Source organism: Hirundo rustica, chromosome 7 (assembly GCF_015227805.2).
Source record: "Hirundo rustica isolate bHirRus1 chromosome 7, bHirRus1.pri.v3, whole genome shotgun sequence".
Taxonomy (NCBI): domain Eukaryota; kingdom Metazoa; phylum Chordata; class Aves; order Passeriformes; family Hirundinidae; genus Hirundo; species Hirundo rustica.
Window position 1 is genome coordinate 14,481,266 of NC_053456.1, and position 18,666 is coordinate 14,499,931.

At 45.8% G+C, this 18,666-nt stretch overlaps 1 protein-coding gene across 5 annotated transcripts in view; it reads left to right on the plus strand.

The window, feature by feature from the left end:
* Positions 1-18,666, plus strand: part of IGFBP2 (insulin like growth factor binding protein 2) — a 58,147-nt gene that overhangs the window by 28,866 nt on the left and 10,615 nt on the right. Inside the window, exon 1 of one of the 5 annotated variants that reach the window (XM_040070197.2) lies at positions 3,217-3,253. The exons of 3 other annotated variants lie outside the window; for them this stretch is intronic. In XM_040070197.2, the coding sequence (XP_039926131.1) occupies positions 3,232-3,253 (22 nt within the window). In that variant the 5' untranslated portion in view covers positions 3,217-3,231. Of the gene's footprint in view, positions 1-3,216; positions 3,254-17,689; positions 17,858-18,666 lie in introns of those variants that run through there. One more of the 5 variants, XM_040070194.2, reaches the window with a different exon arrangement.

An 18,666-nucleotide genomic window follows, 5' to 3' on the forward strand; every position in this document is an offset into this window, starting at 1 on the left:
TGAGTTCCTCAGCTGTGGTGAGGCCAGCCCAGCCAGCCGGAAGGGTCCCCTGGGCCTGCTGTATTTCGTTTGGGTCCTAAAATTACTTTAAGTCAATTCAGACTTCATTTCTCCTGCTTGATCCAGCCGTCTCCCTGGGTTTCCTCCATGTGCGATGTGCTGGAGTCATGGAGGTTTGGGAACACCTCTAAGCCTGGCTGGTGTCGGGAGCAGACCATCCCATTCCCGCGTGTGGGGCTGCGGTGCCCTGGGCGCACAGGGGCCTCGTCCCCTGCCTCTCCTTGTGCAGCAGCTGGAGGCAGGCGGTGAGCAAGCCTTGCCCGCAGGCTTTGCGAGGTGAGCAACTGGCTTTGCGCTTCCCTGCGGGCTGCTCTGTACCGTGTCTGTCCCTGCTTGTTTGTGCCACCGCCTGAGCCCCGGGGGTGGGGAGGGCAGGATCCCCTGTGCTGCTCCAGGACCTGGCACCAGAGCTCTCCCTGTCCCCGCTTGGTGCAGGCGAGTGCATGCATGTGTTTTACGAGGCTGAGTTCATTTGCCCGTTCTTTGTCTCTCCTCCGCCCCTTAAAACTTCCAAATATTTTTTTTTTTTTTTAAATTCTTATCATGTGAATGCACACTTCATGCATCCAGAGCATCTGATGGCAGTCAAAGTGCAGATCTACCCCCTTTATCACCTCTACAGTGTGCCATGCCATATTAATTCTGTTGAGAGGGCATCTGGGCAATAAAGTGCAAACATAGTTCTTGTTTGGCTCTTGCACTCAGTAAAGACTTCTCTTTCTTGTTTAAGAGCAATGCACTGGCTGTCCCATTTTGAGCCTGGCTTTCTTCCAAATGAGCCTGTGTGTGGGCACGTGTGGATTATCTTTGTCTCTATGGCTACCCTGAAAACTTTTGAACCGGAAAATTCAGTGGAGGGATTGAGCTCTAAGATACTGGTTTCCTATGGCTTTTATGGAAGTAGTTGCTGGGTGGTAGGACTATACCTTGTTCATGTCTCCTAAGGGGTTGAAGCAGAAACTCAGCCAGTATTAGACATCAGAGAACCAACAATGTACTCACAAGCACGCTCTCAGGAAAGAGACATAAAACTCCTTAAAAAAAAAAAAAAATCAAGCTTTGTTAGTTATATCACTCAAGTGTATTACTATTAATTAGGTCATTTAACTAATTACCTGTTCATCTGTATGTAAGCGGCAATTGATAGCTTACTGATGGATCCCAGCTGGAAACTGTAGAGCATGAGAAACAGACCTTGAGAGTCACGTGTGGGCAAGATTAACACTTCCAAGAGCTCTTGTTTGCTCGGGCTTTAAATCATTTTGGCAATTACTGAAGTTTCATGTGGAATGGAGAAGTGCTGTCTCTGATGAGGGTTAAACACATGCTTTTTAAGAGAGAATTAGTGCATGTAAGCTATTCACTGGTGTGTGCTTGCTAAGAGCTGCTGTCAACATTTTGAGATGATAACAAGTAACAGCACTTACAAATATCATCATCATCCTTATGTTTTTGTCTCATTTCAGGCACCTCCCCAGCTGGGGATTTAAAGATGTTTCTGATTAGTCACTGTTCCAGGATCTGGGAGATGAGAGTTGCTGAGGCTCTGTTGCAGAGGTGTCTGTATTCTGTCCCTCCCTGGACGTTGTTCTGGGGTGAGCACTGTCTCTGCTCCCCTTGTGAAGGTCACACACTGCAGTGAGTGTTAGGAGATAAAGCAGGGGACACTGGAAGGGGAACCTTGTGTTTGATTTTTCCTGTGGGCTTTCGGTCTCTTAGGAGGGGGACAGTCACTGAGGATTTACTGGCTGACCTGCACTATCATTAGGATGTGCCAAGTGCTTTTTCTTCCTCTGTCTTGTCCAGCTGCAGTGCCACACGGATACTGTCTAGCACCTAGTGGGTTTTCCAGCCCAACTGTGTCTCTGGGTATTTCCATGCTAGGCTGGACAAGATTTGGTGGTGAGCAAATGTGTAGTCACTTGTCAGTCTCTCTAGACTGACTGTGGGAGTTAGAACCCACGGATGATTTTTTCAGTGTGTTTTTTTTAAACATAAGTGGTGACATTTCCCATGTTTCATTCATGTCATGCCTGGTATAATAATCTTTGGAGCCTTTCAAACTATTTTTTACTCATTTAATGAAAATCGGCAGAGATGCTTTTAATTTTTGTACATAAAATACTACAAATTTGATGTTGGAAAACCAAATGGAAAGAATTCATCCGTGCCAGTCCCCTGAACAGAAAACCTCCTTGTTCTGCTCCCTGGAGAACACTCCAGTCCATTGTCATTTTGGGCAGAAGATATGTTAAAACTGGCCTCATCCTTCCCGCAGTTCAAGAATATTTTGGTCGAAATCTTGCTATTTTAATGCAGTTGTTGCTTTCTGGTTTGTCCAGCCTTTTCTTTCCTATTGTTTGCAACCTTCTGAAAGCTTTGCTTTACACCCCTGCTGATGGCAGGTTTATGTCTGTCAGACTTTCCTGATTACTTCCTCAGCTCCCTGAGCCCAGTTCCCTTTCTCCAAGTGTTTTCTGATAACGCAGCAGAGCACAACCCTCAAGTTCAGACTAAGCTACCACAGAAAGTGCAGTCCCCAGAGGTTCCACGTGGGAATTTTGATGGTGGAATGTGTTTGAGCTACTGCTTATTTTCAGTCAGTGGGTAAGGAAAGAACAGGGTCACAAGTTAATGTTGCTCTCAGAAGATACAGCGAAGGCTTGGTCTGAGATGGGGAAACAGAGGGGGAAGTGTGTCCTTACCTGAAACAAGAGCTGCTGTTGCTCAAAGCAAGGAGTGAAATAGCATGAAATATAATGATGTGGCGTAAGTGGTGGAGACAAGACAAGGAGGTAGCTGCCTCTGGACATCTGCACATGAACAAGCAGCTGTCTCGGGAAGAAATTCATCTGCCCTGGGAAAAAAACTACTCTGGATGGGAACTGGTTAGGGCAGGTTTACTTCAGCACGAGGTTGCATCATGCAGCCTTTTTTCCCTCCCCTTAGGCCATCTGGGGATTTCCTGGCTGATCCTGTTCATGCTGCTTTCTCTGGGTGCTTGAGAGCTCTCTAATAGGTGCTTGTGAACAGCTGTGGGGGACGAGCATCAGGCTGGCCTAGCTCATTAAGGGAAAATGGGTTCAGAGCAACTGAGGTGATCTGGGGGCAGTAACTGGTGGAAAAGGAGGACAGGCTTTTTCCTTTTCATCGAAGCAGCCTTCTGAAGACATGCTAGGATCCGGGAAGATAGGTAAATGGCCGCTGTATTCATGGAAGCACTGAAATAAGATTCTCACTGCTCTTGGCAAGGGTCCTTTGCCCTGCTGTGTTGCCTCAGCAAGGCACACTCATCTTCCAGTCATTAGTCATTTGCTTGTTATTTTGTGGAGGAGATTATAACCAGCTGAGGCAGTATGGCGGCGTGAGAGACCAGGCCGCTGTCTTAAACCGCTGTATTGTCTCTTTGTCTTTGCTTTGTCCTCCTTCCAAATCCATGACCATCCAGACCATACAATGGAGAGCAGGCAAGAGCATTCCTTAGGCTGGGAGGAGCAGACAGTTTGGATTTTTGCATGTCAAGCTGCCCAACACTGGAGTTACGTTTTTCACTGTGGAACAAACAAGGGCGCTAAGCATTGTGATGGTGCAGCGTTGATTTCAGAGAATTTATAGACTGCAATGAACTTATGGAGAGCAAAGGCTCAGGGCTGGAGGACTGCAGCCTTTGAATCAACCAGGCCTCAAGGGGTTCAGCAGGAGCAGGTGGAGTTGAGGGAGTTCAGCTTCTGAACCTGAAGATCCGTATTACCCAATCCAGTCATGATGCAGTGAGATTAAGGGTGCTCACCCTTTCCCTTGGAGCCTGAGTGTTGTTCTTTGATGAAAAAGTCTTGAGGAGACAAGATTATGTCTAAATTAGCCTGTTGAGCAAATTGTAGACTGGGACTCTGTTGTCCTGGAGGAACCTCAGGTCAACACACTGATTTTAAGTGATAACAGTAGCATTTGATCAAGTGGCTCAGGTGAGGAGTTAGATTTATCACTTCTAGGAGATCTTTGCTCCCACAGTCCTACAGTTCCTTCAGGACCAAATCTTGGCCCTTCTGAAGCTGTTCCCTGACTGGGAGCAGCATTCTCCCTATGAATGAATAGCTTATTGCTGCCTGGTGTTTCTCAAGGGCAAGCTGGAGATACTGTTGCCTCTTACATGCCTAGGCTCACATGTGCTTCTGCACGTACGCTTCTTTGATATGAGAAGATGCAAATCACTTCTGCAAAATTGCTGATTCTTGTTGTACGAGGGAGGCAGGAAGGAAAAAAAGAGGTGCACCCAAATCTTTCCTGAAATTTCCAAGTTTGGGGAGTGTCCAACCTCTGCCAGGTTTGGTAAATCACAGTGCCTGATGCCAAGCAAGAATAGGAATTTTTTCAGCAGGTAAGAAGGTAACAGTGAGGCCAATTGTTTGGTGCTGTGGGGAAACATCTGTGTTCCCCCCACCCACCCTGCTGTGTGGTCCAGAGTGGAGGCTGTGTCAGGGTAAATATTCAGAGGCAATTGTCTGTATCTCTTGGGTTTCTGCATGGGGTCAGTTTTGCTTAGTCTGCATAGCCTGAGGAAAAAAATCAAGTCAAATGCACAGCTCAGGATTATTGTCTGGGGTTGTCTTAGTTTGGGCAGCTGCAGTACATGAGGTTTTTTGTGAAGAGGCAATTTTTGGAGCAAGGCAGGTGAGGTAATTACCACAATCCTTTTTTTTGGATTTTGCTGAACACCTCCAGCCTTTGCAGGGCTAAAAAGAGAAAGAAATTGGAGTTTTCCCAATCCCCTGCGCCTTCTTACTTTAACTTGCATGTTCAGTGATAATAGCATGACAAAATAAAGGGGAATTATTTATGTGGCACTAAAAGCACAGTCAGTGTCAGAGCAAGGGACTTGCACCTAAATATCTATTTGTTTTAGCTATGTAGCTGTCCTTGCCAGAGTTACAAGGTTTTTTTTTTCTATCTTCTGGCTTGATGCTAACAGTCATTCTGTCAAGGATGGGATTTTTATGGTCCCTTTCTTATAGATGGGAACTGCTGGATAAAGTGATAAAATTATTTCTTCAAGGTCTCTTAAGGATTGAGAAGCTGGGTAGGAGGGCTCAAATCCAATTCTCTTGAATCCTAGTTCACGAACTTGGCTCTGAGACTGTTTATAGGACCTTCCTGGTGTCAGGATTGACTTCCCTGTAGTCAGCTGTATTGTACCACCATAAATTACCTTAAGCAGATTATGGCCAGGACCACATTAGTTGCTTTCAAGGACTTCACTGTGAAACAGAGCACACAAAAATTGGAGTGGGATCAGGAACAAAGAAAGTACTGAAAACAAAATTCTTTGGTCCCACAGTCAGTAACAGAATGGGCACTGAGACTTTCTTAGTCTACCAGAATCCATTTTTGTCTTAGTCTAATTCATCCTCTTTCATTTGCATTTCCCCTTTTTTTGGCTAACGTTGGTTTTGATGAAGAAATGTGCCAGGCCCTGTGACATCCATGACAAGTCCATTCACAGTCCCTCTTGTTGAGCCAACACTACTGACTCCATCTCAAACAGACCAAAGATGAGGCCACAATTAGTGGACTTAAATGTTCTGCAGTTGACAGGGTTTTGTGGTAGTGTTTCTCTGTGATGGTGTGTTTTGTTTCCTTTGATAGTATCTTCAGAAAGGAGGAAGGTCTGGGTGGCTGTGATCAGAAGTCAAGGACCCAGAATTGGTGATGCCAGAAGCACTGGCATGTAGCCTATAGGGACTGGTAGTGGTGCTGTCCTAGCTCATAGCAGTGTAAAGATGAGAAAGGCAACATTTGTGGGGAAGGTGGAACTAAAAATGAAATTCAGTAAATGAAGGAAATTCTGTGGCATGGCAGTGGTCGTGTGGATAAATGTCTCTGTAATTTTATTGGAAAGATAAGAGTTTCCAAAATTATATTGCTGTGGGAACTTAGGAATGTCTCTTAATATCTAGGAATACACATTGGCAAACACATTTTATTAGTAAGGTAAAACATAAATATGCCTGGATGTTGTAGCCCAGATTTTTTAATTAAATAGAGCATCAGCAAATGGAGGTGCTATTTTAGGTTTTGTTTTGGTAACTAGTGTTGATGTTAAGAGGGCCTGATCGTACAGAGGAATCTTGGACCTAGTGCTCATAAAATGGATTCCTTTTAAATTAAGTAGAAACCTAAACAAATGTAGATCTGGAACTAGGATACTTGTCTTTGAAAGGGCGAACTTTGAAAAATGAAAAAACCTGGTGGGTGAAGTCATCTGGGCAGAGAATGGTGAATGTAGAATGCAGATGATACAGAGCCTCTAATTCAGAGGTGCAGAAACTATCTGGACCAGGGGTCCTAAGCAGAGGAAGAAAAAGGCAGGAAAGGGCCCCTTGCTGAAGGCTGGTGAATAGCCCCCTTAAAAGGATAGTTGGGATTAAACAGAGAACCTGTAAGGAATGGAAAAAAAGACTAATTGGCAAAAAAGCAATGTCTTAGAGGTCAGGAAGGGTAGGGATAAAATGAGAATTGCCAAAAGTCATGCTGCGTTACGTCTGGCAAAAGAAATTAAAACAAATAGCAACAGGTTTCTCAGCTACATAAATAAAATTAGACTTGAAGCTGCTGTGCAGCGAGGACCAACTGGAAGATCAAAGGTGATGTAGGTATGGATCCAGTATTAACCAAACTTTGCTTCGTTGTTAAATACAGTTGGAGGGGATGAGGACATGAAAATCTTGGAAACTGAGGGTAAGAACTAAAAGTCAAAGAATCAAATTGATTGAAATCAGTCAGAGGGAAGGAGGACCCGCCCTGGTGGAAACTGTAGGTGTGAAGATGTTGAATACTTTTGGTTGCACTGTTAGGTTAATTTCTATGAAGAAAGAAAGCCCAGAAAAACTCTTTAGGATAAATGATTTGGGTGGTTGAGAGGGTCAGGAGTGGGAAAAAGCTGAATAGAGCAGAGTGCTGGGATGGGCAGTGAAAGACCAGGCTGAAGACATTGATGAATGGGACTTTTGCTAGTGAAACCGGCCAGTGGACAGCTAAGACCTGCATGTATTAATTGATTGCAGGGTGAGGGGGGACTTCCATCCTGCTTTGAAGAAACCACCCAGGCTCACCCTGGATCCACAGAGAAGCGTCCCACGGGGAGGGAAGCGTTAACCCCCTGGAAAGCAGCTGGCAAGCCCTCAGCAGCAGTCATGAGCCTGAGAAATGGATGTAGGCAGGCACAGGTGCAGGGAAGAGCTCCAGTGGAGTGGGAGCTTGTGCTACGGGGAGGACTTGGCTGCTCTGTTGAGTTACAGGAGGCAAACAAAGACAGGGAGGGGAAAGAACACTGTGAGGGAGAAAATAGTGTTGGCGCAAGGACGTCATACCATAACTCAGCCCTAATAATATCCTGTCTAGAAAATACGGCATCTCCTGCTGGCTGGAGCACTGTCTTTCTAGGATGACATCTCCAGGTGATACCTCAGGGGCAGGGCAGATAGTTTTCTGCTCCCAGGTAGGCTGCTGTGATGTAGCTGACGGCAAGTCCCATGACCGGTGGTTCAGGAGGCCCTTGCACTAATCCCAGGGAGGATTTCTTTTCTTAAGTGGAGAATTTTCTAAAATGTTTTAGCTCTCCTCATGAGCCTAGCAGGTTGTGTCAACACACAGGACATAGTGCTGACCCTGCCATGCTAATGCTCCGTCAGCTTGGCAGAAGGCAGGTTTTGTCGTGGGAGAGTGATTGTTAAAGATCAGTGTGACCAAATGATCGAGACTAAATTTAAAATAAAATTGTGCTCAAAAGGGTTTGGGATTTAATTCACAGTACAGTTGGATTGAGGCTAAAGCAGTATTCCTGTTTCACACAAAGTTTTACTGTACTGAATTTTCAAAAGGAAAGGAGAGATGGCTTTGTTGTTGTTAATACTGTCTTTTAGGTGCGGGTCCTGGTCTGCCTGTTCTTTAAATTGATTTTACCTTAAATTGTAGTGAACCAAGTGGCATGACATTCTCTGACCTAAAGTGAGTTTTCATCTATTTATTTATTTACTGAGATTTTACTGCTCAGCATTTCAGAGTAGCAGAAGTGTCCTATATGTTTGTTTTCTTTAGGCTCTAAAATTTACTCTGCAGCCAAGCCAAACTACTCCAGCTTTGGGGTGAGCTGAAATGAGGAAATCTGTACTTTGTGACCTTAAACTTTAAATGAAAGGTGATTTGGGAAATAAGTGAGAATTTGCAACAGGTAAGCGGGGGAAAGCTTTAAAACAAAGCCCTTATACAATGCCAATGACAAGATAATGTGGTAGAGTTGGGAACAGAGACAGAGAATTGGTTGCTCAAGAGGAGGTATCAGGTGTGTTGTCTGAGGCCAGCAGCTCTGACAGAAACAGGGAAAAGGACAGCTGGCAGCTCTGATACTTTAATTGCAAATGAAACAAAAGCTGGTAGGGGAGAAACTGAGAAGTGTCACATGCCTTTAAGGCCTCCAAAAGGCTCTTCTCCAGCTTACAGTGGGCCTTTCTAGACTGATTTATTCCTGTGACTCAGTGAGGGTTAGATTTTAAGCATTTGCTTCTCTCCACTTCCAAGCTCCCCCAGCATGGCCATGCTGCCTTTGGGGCAAAGGAGCAAGATGCACTTCAGACTATTTATGGCTCGTTCTACAGTTTCATTCTGGGAACATCACGGGGGAGGCTGATGGCTGTTTTGATGCCAAATATTCATCAGCCTTCTGCCATTTTCCAAGTTAATTTGTCTGGATGACTTCTCCGATGACTTCTCACATTTTCCACCAGCTGATGCTCTATTAAGAGTTTGTTCTTTTGTCTGTCTCTGGGGCTGTTTCATTGTATGGCTGCTTCTCCATTTTCTGTCCAGTGTAAGGGTTCAGGCTGACCTTGTCAATTGTGGCAACTGATCGAGGCCGCTTCTGTAAGGAGTCATCATCTGGAGACTTCCATCCCAGCTCCACTGCATTAGGTGTGATCTGAGCACTGCCCTTTTCTTTGGTGGAGGTTCTTGGTTTAGGTATCATTCCACATGGTGTCAGGTCATCTCTTAGAGCATCCATCTCTGATGTTCTCAGGTTAATTTTCACAGCTTTACAGCCAGAAGGACAGTGTCCCATTCTCAAGCCTGCTTCCTCGTCTAGTTCAGACCACAGGTTATTGCTGTGTGAACAGCTGTTTTGACTAGAACACTACAAAAATCATTTGGTCTTGACTTTAAAATCACTCATAACATTATACATTATCACAACACTTTTGTGAACTATACCAGTGGCTAATTATTTGGATTGTCCATGTTTGTCTAATCCAGTAGTTTTCATCTCAGTAAAAGCTGCATATATTTAAGAGTTGTTAATTCCTTTTTGTCTTCCTAGACTTAACTATAGATGTAGTCAAATTTTTCCTGGTTGCCCTTTTCCTTTCTAGTATCTTATCTGACCAATCTGCCCTACTTTCTTCTGTAGTGCTCCATTATATATTTTAGGAACAAGAAAGATATTTGTGTGGAATTATCTCCGCAGGTTTTATTCACTTTTGCTTTTCATTATTGATAAGCAGTTTCTGTTCTCCTCTTCTCTTACACCTCCTTAAATAATAAATATCTATGTTGCCCCATCAATTTACATAGTATTCTGCAGACCTCAAAATAGGCAGAGCCCTGTCCCACTGATTTCATGTCTTTCCATGCATCTCCCATGCTGCTGTGGGGCTACTGGGAGCAGAGATGATGCAGCTTTGCAGGGAAGGACCCACATACTGCAGAGGCTGGTGTATTTTGCTCCTTTGGAGCTCACTGGGAATGGAAGACCTTTCTAATTCCCTTTCAAAGAGGGGACGACATAGCAGCTGGTGATATTACACATGGAGAGAGTGTGGAAGTGCCCTGAAACTGGTTATCTCCATTCTACCTTCTCTGGTCCTGTAACAAATCCTGTTTTTGAATGCAAAATTTGCATTACCCTTCCTGTGAGGTGTTAAATGCCACCAGTAACTCTTCCGTGTTGACCACAAACCCTTCCCTCCAGCACTACCTGTTTCCTGCTGCTCCAGGCATGCTTTCTGTGTGATGCAGGAGGGAGTAGTAGTGAAACGAGTTGTTAACTCAGCTCTTGGAGTGTTAGGGATGTTTCTGTTCTGGAGGAACTTGAAGAAGAGATCTGTGGCTGTGTAGGGATCAGCCAAATGAAGCTGGTCGAAATGAGATCAGACCAAGGCTTTTTTTACCCTGGTATTCTTCTTACTGGTATTCAGTAGGAAGACTCAAATGTAAATATGATGATTGCAAGCACATGTGGCTGTGGCTGTCCATCTTGAGACCTGTTCAGTGAAAACTGGATTTATCTGTTTGCCAAGAGCAACATGCTTTTCCCTTTAACCCTCAGGAAGCCTTTCAGCTTTAGTCTGGCTGACACCATCATGGTTTATTTAGCAAGGCAAAGCATGGTGAGGCTGAGGGAGTGGTGTGAGGGGCCACAGCTGGGCTTTGTGAGACCCAGGAATGGGGCAAGGGAGAAAACAATTAGGAAATAGCAAGTGTTCTGGTGCTGAGTTTTAGAGTGGGAACTTGTAATGTTCAGTGGTAAATAGCTGGTTAATCAATCCCAGATTGTCTCTTGGAAGTCGTTTTAATTACTTTAGCCTGTGCCAGACACTGATATCCTTGAAACCTGAAAAATCCAATGAGAAGGTGCTTTCATTGGTCCCCAGCCAACATGTTTCACTGTGTGACAAGAGCGAGTGCTGATGGACTGGGGCCATACATGGCATGATGGACTGGGGGTGGCACTGGAGGGGTCTCTGTGTCAGGGCACCCTGTGCAGCTCGTCAGGAGCTTGCAGTGAGTTCCTTGCTCTAGGGTGGTGTCCCAGCTCTCCACTTAGGCAGCAGCAAGAAGTGCTGCTGCTGTTTTCCATGTGCTTTGGCTTTGTTCCTGTGCCCTTAGCTCATGCCAAAGCCTTCTGTAGTTGCGAAAAGGCTGGGCATTTTTATTTCTTTTTAAAGAAGAGGTGTCCTGGCTCCCAGCCCCTCACCAGGGCTGTGGTTGATTTTGGAGGCATGCATGGCACACAGCAGGTGCACGTAGCATTCTGATGGTCACCCCTCGGCTAAGGGGTCTTCAAAACCTGTCTCAATGGGGTATAAAGGCCAGCACTGTGGTGTTTAGGTCTTTCTGCTGACTTGTTCCTGTGGGCTGAGGGGAAGGCTATGAAGCAGAAACAAGAAGATCACTATTTTTCAGTTTCACTTGGCATTCCATGAGAAGATCAAGCAGGGCACAGAACTGAACTATGAAGGTCTCTCCTGAAAGAAGTGAGAAATGGCTTTGATATATAAATGACATCTAAAAGGGAGTATAGAAATTCACAGATGTATGACTGGCTAAGAAATGTGATAATCCATGTGCAGTCTCTGGTTTGGAAAGTCCCTATGTCACTGGTTTCCAGAAGCAGAGGAGATGATCAGTCATTACAGTCCTCCTGATATCAGCTGCTGGTTACAGAGGAGCAGCTCATTCCCTGACTGCTCCCTGTTTCTCTGGAAGCAATGCTGCAGAAGGCATCTGCTGTCCCCTCTCTCTGTCTTGGTTGAAGGGGGGTTAGTGTGGGTTGTGCAGCAGTACCTAAATTCTCTGCTTTCCCTGACTTTGGAAGACAGGGTGTCCTTTTGAGGATAACTTGAACTGGTGTTCCCACGGGTAGAGTCCAGCTGGGTTCAACTGTAAAGCCTAAAGAGGGAATTTTTCATAGGAAAGATGTCTCTGTATTGTGCCTACAAGCTGTGCTGGAGGAAGAGAGGAGGGCAGGGAGAGGTTTAGATACTGTAATTTGCTTGCTGTATTCCTCCCAAGGAATCCAGAAGTTTGTCCTGTTAAAGACAGGTCTGTTTTCCTCTCTAGTGAAATGAGTGCCTGAGTAATTATCTTACACACAGGAACATCCATTATCAGTTCAGGACTGGAAGTGCAGAGTTAAATTACATTTTGACTCTTTCACTTCACTCTTCAGATATTTCTTTTCCTGGGTTTGAAGTCTTGTTGGACTGGGACAGGAAGGACCAGGGGAGCTCATTCGGCTGCTGCTAGTACGCCTTGCTTTTTACTCGCTTCAAGGGTGGCTTTTGTGTTTAGACATTGAAGAAAAGCTACCACACAGCAGGGATAAAGGATGGTTGGACTCAGCACTGCAGCATGAAATCAAACTGGAACACAGCACGGGGAGAGCTGACAGTGCTTTGAATATCTTATTCTCATAGGAGGGGGTCAGGCTCCTTGATGCCTGCTTCCTTTGGGAGAGTTGAAAGCCACAAAGTTGGCAAGGTGTAACACTGGCTGAAGAGGATTCTCTTGTACGTGGCAGGCAGGAGAACAAGGAGCTGAGGTCAGGGATCACTTGGCTGGTGGGGGTGTGGAGCGTACCTAGTGTCCATGAAAAGTGGTGCAACTGAGGAGCTTCCTTCTGGGTGCATGAAACAGGCTGTGGGGATTGCTGCATCACGGCCATGATGTGTGGTGGTGTCATGAAACATCACTTCAGCCACTTGCCCTGAAGCTGCAATAGTCCTGATTTCAGCAGGTCGTCCTGCTTTTAGCAGGTACAGAGCTCCTGGGCTGCTTATGTCAGTTGCAGTCTGTGTTGGTATTAAGCAGCATAATGCATTTGTGTGCATTTGGTGTTTCATGACAGGTGTCCAGCTGAGCAGCCTCAGTCTGCAGTAGAGAAATACTGTCTGGGATGGTGCCTATCCCATATCATGGCCTGAAAGCTGTGGAAGGATGCCAGGCATGGGCCTCTGTGAGGATGCCACAGGCCAGTGAAGATGCCCAAATGCCTTGCCCCAGGAGGCACAAATCCTGTTCTCCCAGTGGCTGCAAAGTACTTGGTGTGGCTTAGTGGGAAAACAGCCAACTTTACAGCCAATGCTCCTCTGTACTCCCAGCTACTGTATGCCTGGCTTCTGGTTTCACAAGGAAACATCATATAGAAGCTGGCAAAGGGCATTTCAGGTAACCTCTCCTCAGTCTGGGGGCATGAAGGACCCTTGTACTTTCTGGAAGGGATTCAAGCTCTGCATACATCAGATGCAGGATTCCTGAGCTGGGCTTTGCTGTTGTTTAGGCCACCTGGAAGGATGTGCCAGAGGAGTCTTGCAGTGTGATTGTTTGTAAGCGGTAGCTGGCACCAGCACAGCCTGCACTGAGTGGTTGGAGGGGGATATGGGGGCTATGTTTTGATTCTGCTTTTCCTGTTTGTTGTAACTTGGCAGAGGCCAAGTTTCAGAGACAGCAGGGGCAGCAAGATCCTTTTGCTTTTCTTTCTTCCTGACACGTACTACTCCACCTTCTGCCTCTAATTCTAATTTTTTTTCTGGGGGAACAGAGTGGGAAGGGAGGATTGGTGGGGTCAAGTCTGCAGCTTTGAAGCACATAAACCAGAATATTTAGCATGGGGTTTATTGTCTAGAGAGGAGACTTTCCTAAAAGCAGCCCCAGAGATTGTGGGCAGCTGTCATAGCGGCTTTTGTTCCTGCTTCAGGTGGGATTTCAGTGGAAAATAAATTTAAAAAGGAAGAATGAAAAAAGAAGCAAACTTCAGCTCTCTCCCCAAGGCCTGTTCAGAAAATGGAGATAAAGCAGCAATAAAGTCAAGTGCTCAATTAAGCCAGATGTATGTGCTTTAAAACACTAACAGATGTGGCAACAGTGGCTCTAATGAAGTGGAGCTTTATGGACCAAGTGTGGTGGAGATTGGTGTGGGTGCCCATCTTCCTGATGGGGAATAGTGCAGCAGTGCTTTTGTTCTGGGGACTGATGAAAGGGGGTCGGAAGCTGCTGGGGGCTGCTGTTCTCCACTGTCTCCTTGGCTCCTGCCCCCTTGCCTCTGGGATGGCTGTGGTTACAGTGCTTTCCAGTTGTGGTGGTCTGTCTGAGAGCAGTGCAAGTTACAGCACTGCAGGGCAATCTACCTACTGACAGCCTCCCACCTTAGGGCTCCTGGGATGATTTAGTGCCCTCCTTAATGAGCTCCTTCCCCAGACCCTGTACTTGGGGACTCACATGCCCTTAAATGACTGCTTTGAAAATTTGGGGGTTCCCAAATACCATAGACAAAGGCCAGGTGAAAGCTGTTGCATGCTGTACAACATGAGCGGAGTACAGTGTGAGCCCTGCTTGGTGCAGAGCAGCTGTCTGGGCTGTGGCTGGGGAGGCTGACCCACGCCAGGCATAGACCATGTTCAGGATTGGTTTGGAGGAGGACGTAAACATCCGTATGGCACAAGCCAGTTTATGGTGTTTGGGGTGAGCTCCGTGGGAAGGCCAGTCCTGGAAGCCAGGGGATTCCCTGCGCTTCCTTGCTGAAGTTCAGTGTTTCACTGCTTGGGTTGTTTACAAAGGCAGGGGTGGTTTTCTCTAACTTGGGGGCCATCCCACCCAGTTTATCATCAGCTCCCGCTTTTCAAGGGCTCTTTGCCACATACCTGGATCTCTTCCAAGGCTTTAAGTAGTATCTGGCTGAGAAAGGGGTGCTGTGTAGATCAGGTGTAAAGCACACACACCAGGGTGCTTGGTGCTGAGCCTGCTGGCTGGCTCTGCACAAAATGCTTTCTGGAGCTGTTTAAATGGAAAGCTGACTGATGCGCATCCCAGCTTCCATTCCAGTGGTTCAGCTGGGTTATCACATTTGTCTCCATCACTGTGTTCTGTGGTGGTCTGTTTCTTAAGCTTTGCAATGCCTCCATCCTCCTTGGGAATGCAGCTACTGATGTTCCCCTTGTCTTCCTTCCTCTACCACAGTTTTATGACTCTCTCTTCCTGCCTTTTGCTAAGCAGGAGTCTGCAAACTCCTGAGTTTTGAATTTGGGCAACTTCATAGGTGGCCCAAAATAGAGAGTCATTTTCAAACAAAATGAGATCCAGCCCTTTTTTCTATAAAGGCAAGAGACCAAAGCAACAACATCAGAGTGAAGCAGCAGGCTGCCTGGCACTGCTTCCCTCACACCTGTGGAGAGGAAACTTCCCCTTCTGAAGGCCAAGTGGTATGGATGTGGCTATGCTGTGGGCTCTGGAGGTTGGAAGTCACCGAGGGACCGTAAAGGTACCTTGCATTACTTGCATGTGCATGGCCTTTGTATGCCACAAACAGTTATTACAGATCAAATTGCTGCCTTCTGGTAGAGTATCCATGAGTTTGAACATTTCATTGTATTCCTGCATTTGTGCATGCGCCAGTCAGCAGTGAGATGAATCTGCAAAGTCTTAATTTTTGTCAAAGCTCCCAGTTATTTCAGTAGCGATGTTGTATTAGTGAAGACTTTATCCTTAGAGAGTGGTAGCTGCTTTGTTTCAGTAAATGCACATACCAAGATAAATAGTAAATGTGCATAACAAATACACATGCAAGACCTGGTTCAGTTCCTTCTCATGGAGTACTTGAACACAGGGGTTCAAATTCAGCTCTGCCTCTAGCTGGGAGAAGGGTAAAACAAGGGTTAAAGAAATTGAGCAAAGTGAATGCAAAACTGAGTGAAATACTGCCTCAAGAACAGATGACCAAATTGTTTTGACATAACCTGAAACAGTTGTGGTGTTGCTTCGCTTGGATGTGGAATGAGGAAAAAAACACAATCTGGGAACAGCTCAACTTGTGGCTTAAATGTGGGATATAGCAACTTCATAATAGCCCTCATGAGGAGGGAGGACGATGACTGTGTGTGCTGGAGGCAGGTGGGAGATGCTCATGGGCAAAAATGGCACAACTAAATTGCAGCAGGTACTACATATGGTTCAGTGCTCTGCTTTTATTTGGAGCCACCTGTGCTTTGTGTCTGGGGAATGCAGATTTCTGGGGAAAAAGCAGACAGGGTTGGCTTTAAGGGCTGCTGCAAGGCTCAGGGGCTGCGTGAGGACAGTGGGTCCAGCAGACCTTAAGGTGACACTGATGGTATTGGCTGTTGGGCTCTGGCAGAGTTTCTGAGAAGGTGGGAAGAAATTACTGTAATAATAATCTGTTTTGAAAAAGGCAGACTTCGAGGAAATGTGCAATGATATTTGGGTGGGTGGTGAGGGGAGCCCTGGCCTGAGCTGCCGTCTGGAAAATTGACTTTGGAAAAGTGAGATGTTATTTAAAAACTAGTAATACAAATGACTGAAGTTCATTCCATTGGTATGCATAATAACTGGAGAAGCCAATGTGGCTGAGAAGGGAGCAGAGCAATACCAGAGATAGGTGAGAGATGGCTCTCGCAGGCAGGATGAAGCACCTTTTTGCATTTTAAGTGTTTTTTGCTTTATTTGTGGGTTGTTTTTTTTGTTTGATTGGGGGTATTCCTAGTTTTGAGGCTTTTCCACCTTTCTTGAAGGGTGCAAGGTCAGAGTTCTGGCTGTGCTGCACATAGCCCTCCCAGATGATGCACTACTCTACTGCAGGCTCCTCTGGTTATGCCGTGTCCAGAGCCACTTCCCCACCAGCCACTGATCCTGAGGACATCTTTTTGGTGAGCTTTTGTCTATCCTTGAGGAGCTGGAACAGGCAGAGGGCATTGTCAGAGATGATTTCCCTTAGCTTCTCATATGATGGAACCCACAAAATTTCCCTCAGTCACCTCTCCTTGAAGCAAGATGTCTAATATTTGGCTAAAGCACCCTAACCAAGAGACATGGACAGATGTGAATACTTCCTCTAGTAGTCCATCTGTTGTCTGTGCGGGTTTAAACTGATCTTTGGCAGTCTTTCTCCAGCTAGCATGGTGTTTGCTTGTTACTTCCTGGACCTATAAGGGTAATAATTTAAAAATAGGAGAATAGTCTGAAAAGCTATAATTTTTCCCCAAATGTGTGAGGGAGGCAGAAACATTTAGTGCTTTGAAGAGTTTCTTGTTTGTGATTGTGTGTCCGTATGTCCTTCATCAGTCCTTCCTGGCAGGCTGCAGAGCATCATATCTGGGAATCAGCCTTGTTGAGATTCACAGCTTCTGTAATTCTGGCAGCATCTGGCTCTCCTGCAGGAAAGAGAGGTGCAGCAGCCCAATGCCAAACAGGGATCATCTAAATAGTAATGAGCATGCAGGCATCCCCATGGAGGCTGCAGTAAGGAAAACTCTTCTGTGCTTGCATACTCTGGACTGTGGGATGCAAAAGCCCTGACAGATTTGGACTCGGGGTTAGAGATGAGCCCATGTTTCAATTGCGGAAATACAGTTAATATGAACACAGCAGTTAAACCTATAGGAAGTGAATAAGGTGGTTTTGTGGTTCACTTTTATTCTGGAAATTCATAGGAACCAAGGATTTAGGTACTGATCTTATACTGGAAGTTGGTTCAGGCTTTTTGGGGCACCTGAAGACCACACAGATGCATTTGAGTGAGTGGAGAAGGAGAGCAGAGACTTGGCCTGGTAGGATTAATGGCTTGTTTCATTCAGGCAGAAGCCCCTAATGACTAAGTAGTAACTACTCTGGGGATTTTACAGACAGGGTCAATGTCAAATGGGGAAGCTGCAGTGCAATTAATTTAAGCTGGGAAGCGTTTTCAAGTTAATTCATTTGGTTCTGCTGGGAATGTTGGGGCTTTGTAGAGGGCTAATTGTAGAACTGTGTTGAAAAGGCTGAGATACGGTTCACTAACAAGGGGGAATGCTTTTATGGTGGCAGGGAGCTTGGAGAGCCTCACTCAGCAAAACCTTCCAAACGCGTTAAAGGTCTTTCCCCTGAGCATGCTGCCTTCACACGTTGAGGTTAAGTACGTGCACAAAAACACCATCACCAGCCATGAGATGAGACCCTCTGGCTCCTCAGCCTCAGCTTTTAGGTAAGTCCAGAGTGTCTCTGCTGTAAGTGTGCACTGGGATGTACAGCAACTCTGTGCTCGGGAGAAGTGGTGAAAGAAAAGCAGGATTGTAAGTGGAAGCTTGGTAAATGAAGGGACTTGAAACATTCCTCCTGCATTTTTGAGGGTCCTGAACAGCATTCTCACCATTCTTGGCACACAGTGAACAGCTGGTGTGGGAGAGAGCAGGGTGTCACAGAGAATATGTGCAGGCTCACTGCTGGCAGGAGGGAGGCTGGAGCAGACCTTCCCCAGAGGTGGTTTGTGCTTTGCTGGGGTCTGCAGAGTGGACTGGTAATGTGCTACATGGCCCTTCAGTCAAATAATTTGGAAAGAAAGCTAACAAAACAAACCCTGCTATTTTGTCTCTTCAGCCTGGTTGCACATTTCCATGAAATGGTGGAAACTTACTATTTTTGCGAATTGTGTTCCTGTTTGAGATGCAGTTGGCATTTGCTGACGTGTTTGTAGATATATTGGGAGGTGGAGGGGGAGGAGAACTAATAGGGAGACAGGCAGTCATACAAACATACGCACATGCAGAAACACAGAGGCAGGCTGTGTAATTGCACAAGTCTTGTATCCTTGGGAAACCAGTCTACAAACATGGTTTAAAAAAAAAAAAAAGATTGTTTGAAGTAAAGCAGGGGGAAGGGATATCTCTGTCTCTCTCCTGTCCTCATCTGACATCAGCTTCATGTCAGTATTGCTTGTCCCTCGGTGCTGGAGGGCTTTGTGTGCAGAGGTGCACAGGTGTGCTACAAGGCACTGTGCAGTGGTAAGAGATTTTC